Below are 6130 nucleotides of genomic sequence, written 5' to 3' on the forward strand. Positions count from 1 at the left end.
GCACGCACTGACACACACACACACGCGCACGCACTGACACACACACAAACACGCGCACGCACTGACACACACGCACACGCACTGACATGCGCACGCACACACTTGCACACACACAGACGCACTGACGCGCGCACACACGCACTGACGCATGCACACACACACACTGACACACGTGCGCTCACACTGACGCACGCACACATGCGTGCGCACACACACTGACACACACGCACTGACGTGCACGTGCGCGCGCACACACAATGACGGGCGCGCGCGCACACACTGACACGTGCTTGCGCGCGCGCACACACACGCACTGACACACACACACAGACGTGCGCACACGCACACACTGACGCACGCGCGCACACACACTGACACGCACATGCGCACACACACAGGCGCGCGCCCGCGTGCGCACAGGCGCACACACGCACACTGACGCTCCGACAGCGCGGCGCTCCCTCAGCGCTGACGCTCCGACAGCGCGGCGCTCCCTCAGCGCTGACGCTCCGACAGCGCGGCGCTCCCTCAGCGCTGAACATTGTAACTGTGTCTTTCTACATGAGGGGAGGGTGTCTCTGAGTGAGCCTTGGAGACGGTCCTGATGCTGAAATGGGTTGGAACCTGCAGCTTGTAATGAGATCCTCGATTTTGTGTTCCCCCCCCCTTTCAGCGAACGTCACAAACAGCAGCTCGGGACAACACAATGAGACCACCCCTGAACTTGTGCTGAGGATGAACGGCTGGCTCATCTGTAAGGACCAGGATGAGATGTTGAACTTGGCATTCACTGTTGGGTCCTTCCTGCTCAGTGCCATCTCACTGCCCCTTGGCATCGCCATGGACAAGTATGGCCCACGAAAACTGCGTCTGATTGGCAGGTCAGTGCCTCCCAGTGTTGCTAGCAACACTCCTAAATCTGGAGCTATGCTGAGAAGATCCATGCAGCAGCTGCTCGAGGGCGATATACAAATTTAGAGCGGACTCCATCAGGGCTATCGCTGTGCGATGGTTGTGTCTGTACCTCTGAGCCAGGAGAGCCCGTTTCAAGTCCCACCTTCTCCAGGGTTCTTTCATAACATCTCTGAACAGGTCAGTCAGACAATATTTAGACTCCCCATCCATCTCCCTTTAAACCACTGCCTGGGGCCATAAGATAAACCCTTGGGAGTGTTTCACATATCTGTCTGGCAGGTTTGTGATCGCGGTCCCGGGGAATAATCCAGAGAATGTTAGCCCAGATCCTGCTGGAGTTAGAATTTATATTGGACTAGAAAAACTACTTGTCCCTTTTGGGAGGGAAATCTGCCATCCTTACCCAGACTGGCCTACATGTGACTCCAGACCCACAGCAATGTCGGTGACTCTTAAATACCCTCCGAAATGGCACCAGAGAGCCAAGTAGAAAGCCCAGGACCAGCTCAGGGCACCTTGGGATGAGTAGCAAATCCCAAGACTAAGTTCCCATTGATGTACAGTGGCGATAATTCTTTCAGGACCATGACTGTTCACAGAAATCATTGCTGTACAAGGATGAAGTGGGGAGCATCATGGACTCCCAGGACCTCAATGAGGATGCCTCCCCCCACCACACACCCCACCGCAACCTCCCCACCCCCCCCCACTTCCCCACCTGTCGGGGAGATAAACTGGACTCTGATCCAGGTCTTTGTGCGGGGCGTTAACGCAGTAACTATATATCTGCACTTCAACTATGGAAGGTATCACTTTGCATTTCCTCCGTTTCCATTTAGAAATCACCGTTGCATTCCCAGAAGCTGAAATTCCGGCTGCTTTACAGTCGCTGAGTTTAAATGTGTTCCCAGAGAAGTAGTGAAGTCTCAGTTCCTTCCTGTGGATGTTTGGTTAGACTGCACCAGGAGCACTGGGCAATGTTGGTTTCCTTACCTCAGGAATTACTGCCATAGAGAGAGTGCAGTAATGTTTCCAGACTCATTCCCGGGATGGAGGGGCTGTCCTATGGAGAGAGATTGGGTCTGTATTCTCTGGGGTTTTGAGGAATGAGAGGTGATCTGAGTGAAACTTACAAAATAGTTGTAACGGAGGGACAAGGTAGATGCAGGTAGGAAATTTCCCCCTAGGGGTGGGGAGTCTAAAACCAGCTAACACTGTATTCAATAGAAAGGGGTATGGCACTAAGGTCCGAGCTGGGGAGAAGTGTGTTCCCTCAGAAGGTTGTGAACTTTTTGGAATGGTCTGCCTCAGAGAGCTGTGGAAGCTCAGTCAGTGAGTCTACTTAAGGTCAAGATTGACAGGTTTCTGATTCCCAGACGGGTATGGGGTCATGGTGGGTTGGGTAAAGAACAGGGAAGTGTCCAATCAGCCATGATTGTATTGAATGACAGTGCAGGCCCAAAGGGCTGAATAGCCTGTTCCTGTGATTGTGCACCAGCACTGGCTACCCATTCAGAGCCTGAGGCATTTACATAGCACCTTACAACGAAAGAGCGAATTGGAGGGAATAACACAGGGAGCTGGGGAGAGAGGCGCAACAAGAGGGAGAGTTCAGGAAAGAGATGGAGTGAGGGAAAGGGTTTAGGGGATGGGAAGGAGAGAGGGAGGGGGAGCAGGTTTGGGGGTAATAATGATGACGGTTGGCAGAGAGATGGGTAGATTGGCATGGGGTTGATTGGCAGGGTTGCCAGGTGACCATGCTGTTTATTCTGTGTTCCAGCACCTGCTTTGCTCTGTCCTGTTTGCTGATCGCCTATGGAGCCAGTAACCCTGATGGTGAGTACACAGCAACTGTTCCAGCTCATAACCACACAGCCAACATCAGGATCTACTCTAACTCCATTCTGCCTCCTCTCTTTCCAGATCTGTCCGTTCTGATTTTCATCGCGCTGGCCCTGAATGGATATGGGGGGATGTGTATGACCTTTACCTCTCTCACGGTAAGACTGTACTCACACTCAACTCGTTGGCCACTTCAAACCTGGGGTCTACTCCCTGAAAAATCATTGTATATTATTGCAGCGATTGTCGAGTTCAGTCCTTTACTCAGTATCAGCTTCCCGAAGGGGCTGACCCTCACTGGGACACAGTGCCCGAAGGGGCTGACCCTCACTGGGACACAGTGCCCGAAGGGGCTGTTTCCTGGGATGAGAGGTTACCATGCTGAGGATAGATTGGAGAAGCTGGGGTTGTTCCACTTGAAGGATAGAGACTGAGACGAGATAAGTTTGAAGATTCAAAATGATGAGAGTGTGTGGACAGTGTAGATAGGGGGAATATGTTCCCACTCCTGAAAAGGTCAAGAACTGGAGCAGAGACGTAGAGTGAGCAGGAAAAGAAGGGAAAGTGAAGTGAGGATAAATGTTTCCATTCAGTGAGTGGTTATCGTGTGGACTGCCCTACCTGGGAGTGTGATGGAGACAGGGTCAATGAGGCATCCATGAGGACATTGGGTCCTTATCTGAAAGGAATGAATGCTCAGGGTCATGGGGAGTGAGCTGGAGAATAGCACAGAGTGAGTGTTCATAGATCCCTAAGGAACCCACATCAGTGCCCTGAACTTCAACATATCTTACAAATCTTACCTAGCAACAGATATCCAATCATTATCACGTTGCTGTTATGGGATCTTGCTGTGCATAAATTAGTCACCATCTTTCTGAATTACTTCACTTTCTATAAAGTTTGCATAAAAATCGCTGTAGGAATACAAAGCTGTCTCTGCTCTCTCTTTCTCTGTCTCTCTCACCTTGCCTTTTTCTCACTCCTCTCCTTCTTCACTCCTCTCCTTCTTCACTCCCTCTCTTCCAACATATTGTTCTCTCTATCCCTCTCCCCCACTTAATCCTTTTCTGTTTCTCTTGCAAATTTTGTCCATCTCTCTCTCTCTTTTCTCTATCTTCCTCTTACATTTTATTCTTCACTGTCTTTCTGATCCTTTCCATTACTTTCTGTCTCTCTTTCCCTCCCTCTCTGACTCTGTCTCACTCACCTTGTCCCCTTTCTCTTTCTGTCACTTTGTCCATCTGTGTGTGTGAGTGAGTGAGTGAGTGTCTATCTCTCTGTGTCACTCTCATTCACTCAACTCACTCACCCTGCCCCTCCTTTCTCTGTGTCTGAATGTCTCTGTCTGTCTCTACCTCTCTCACTGATTCAAACTGCACCCCCTAACCTCCTCCTGCTCCCTCTCTCTCCCCTCTTCCCCCTCTCTATTCCCCCCCTCCTCCTCCCCCCCCTCCCCCTCCCCCCCCCTTCCCCCCCTTCTCTATTCTCTCCCCCCCACACCCCTCTCACTCACGTGCTGTCTCTCCCTCTCACACACCCTCTCTCTTGCTCTCTGTACCCCCCCTCTCTCTCTCTCTCTCTCTCTCTCTCTCTCTCTCTCTCTCTCTCTCTCTGTCTCCCTGTCCCTAGCTGACAGCGGACTTTCCCCTTGCCTGGTTCCCTGTTGGATTGAGTGGACAGATGCTGGGCTGTTGACACAGTAATAGTTGCTGATAGCTGTGTTGTGTACAGATGCTCCTTCCCCGCCCTGCGCTGTCAACACCGTACTTTTCCATCTCATTAATCCGCCTGTGGAAAATTCTGTCCTTCACCCTCCCAGGAACTGACTCTCTCCAGGCTGGTGCCCACTGGGAATACCACCACGGGCAGCTGGGTGAAGACCCCAACACGATCCCAGAGACCCTGCAAATTGGGCATTGGGGACGGGGTGGGAGGGTGTTACTGTTTGTAACAGGGAAATTGAACTGCCCTGCGGAGGGGTGAATGAGAGAAAAGGCGAGAGAGTGAATGAGAGACCTGCACTTCCATCCAGTCACACCAAACGTTCAAAAGCAGACCACTACAACTGGAGTTAGTATCAGTTTATCAGCATGCTCCCCATTGTAATGTAGGAGTCACAGCACCCACTTTGTGCATAGCAAGATCCCACAAGCAGCAGTGTGATTGTGAGCAAGGTAGCTATCATAACCATGGGATTTGCGGGTAATTTACTGGCCCTCGGGCAGCCCAGGCCCAAACCTATTTCCTCAATGTTTTAGGATCCTTTAGACTGACTCTCCGACAGTGCGGCGCTCCCTCAGCGCTGGCCCTCCGACAGTGCGGCGCTCCCTCAGCGCTGGCCCTCTGACAGTACAGTTTCCATATGGATTGCCAATGGAGAGAAACCAAGTGAATGTTTAAGATATTGTCCTGGCTGTCATACATGTATCCTTTAAATAAATACAGGAATTCCATATAATTATTAACATTATCCTAATTTGTCCACCTTTAATGATTTTTATACACTGCCCCCCACCTGGCCACCCACATCTCTCTCTGTTCCTGCAGCTCCTACAGAATTGTACCCTCTGTATTTCTAATCCTTGTATCCAAATTAATGTCTGTAAAACGTTCAGAGTCATCTGTCCTGTGTCTGACCTGTTCCCTGGTCTCTCTCGCTGCTCTGCTAACTACCCAGCTCGATTGTCACTGTGTTTCCAGGCATTATGTTCTGAAAGTGCACTGAGTGGATCTTGCTCTGTGCTGACTCAAACTGACCAGAGAGGCCGAGGGGTGAGCCTTACTGTATCTCTCTCCCTTTGCCAGCTTCACCATCACTCTGCAGTTCAGTAAATGTCTGTCTCAGGAGACGACACATTACCCCAGAGGCTGACAGATTGTTCACCTACAACCCAGTATGCGACAAGGTGACCTCTCGGCTCTGGGGATTAGCAATAACTAAATAATTAAAGAGCTAGCGTTGAGACTCTTTCGGGGTTGCTGTGTCCCCAGTGGTACAGCGAGCTCAGTGGAGGTGAGATTGAACGAGGGCCGCGCTGAGTGGGACTGGGCTTGTGCTAAAGCAGTGTTTTCAGGAGATTGGTTGACTGAGTGTGACAGTGAGTTGTCAGTCAGGGTACCTTCATCCCCATAAATAGCAGCCTGCTCTCCAACACCTGACCCCACTCACCAACATTATACTCAGTACAGAACTACCTCCACTGCCCCCCCCTCCCACTGACCAACCAGTAACCAGAGACCACTCAGAAAGACCTACATTCGTATAGCACCTTCTGTAACTTCACCCCATCTCAAAGTGCTTTGTGGCCAATGAGGACAGCTTTGAATTGTAGTTGCCATGGTAATGATGCAAAGTACAGTGGCCGACTTA

The 6130-nt window shown here is 51.0% G+C and overlaps 1 protein-coding gene across 1 annotated transcript in view; it reads left to right on the top strand.

The window, feature by feature from the left end:
* The window catches only part of slc43a2a (solute carrier family 43 member 2a), an 11017-nt gene that overhangs the window by 4038 nt on the left and 849 nt on the right, over nt 1-6130 (top strand). The window contains exons 2-4 of the mRNA XM_048612331.1: nt 674-881; nt 2696-2751; nt 2839-2915. Coding sequence (XP_048468288.1) covers nt 674-881; nt 2696-2751; nt 2839-2915 — 341 coding nt within the window. The remainder of the gene's footprint in view (nt 1-673; nt 882-2695; nt 2752-2838; nt 2916-6130) is intronic.

This window comes from Rhincodon typus, chromosome 26 (assembly GCF_021869965.1).
Source record: "Rhincodon typus isolate 14 chromosome 26, sRhiTyp1.1, whole genome shotgun sequence".
In the NCBI taxonomy this organism is placed as follows: domain Eukaryota; kingdom Metazoa; phylum Chordata; class Chondrichthyes; order Orectolobiformes; family Rhincodontidae; genus Rhincodon; species Rhincodon typus.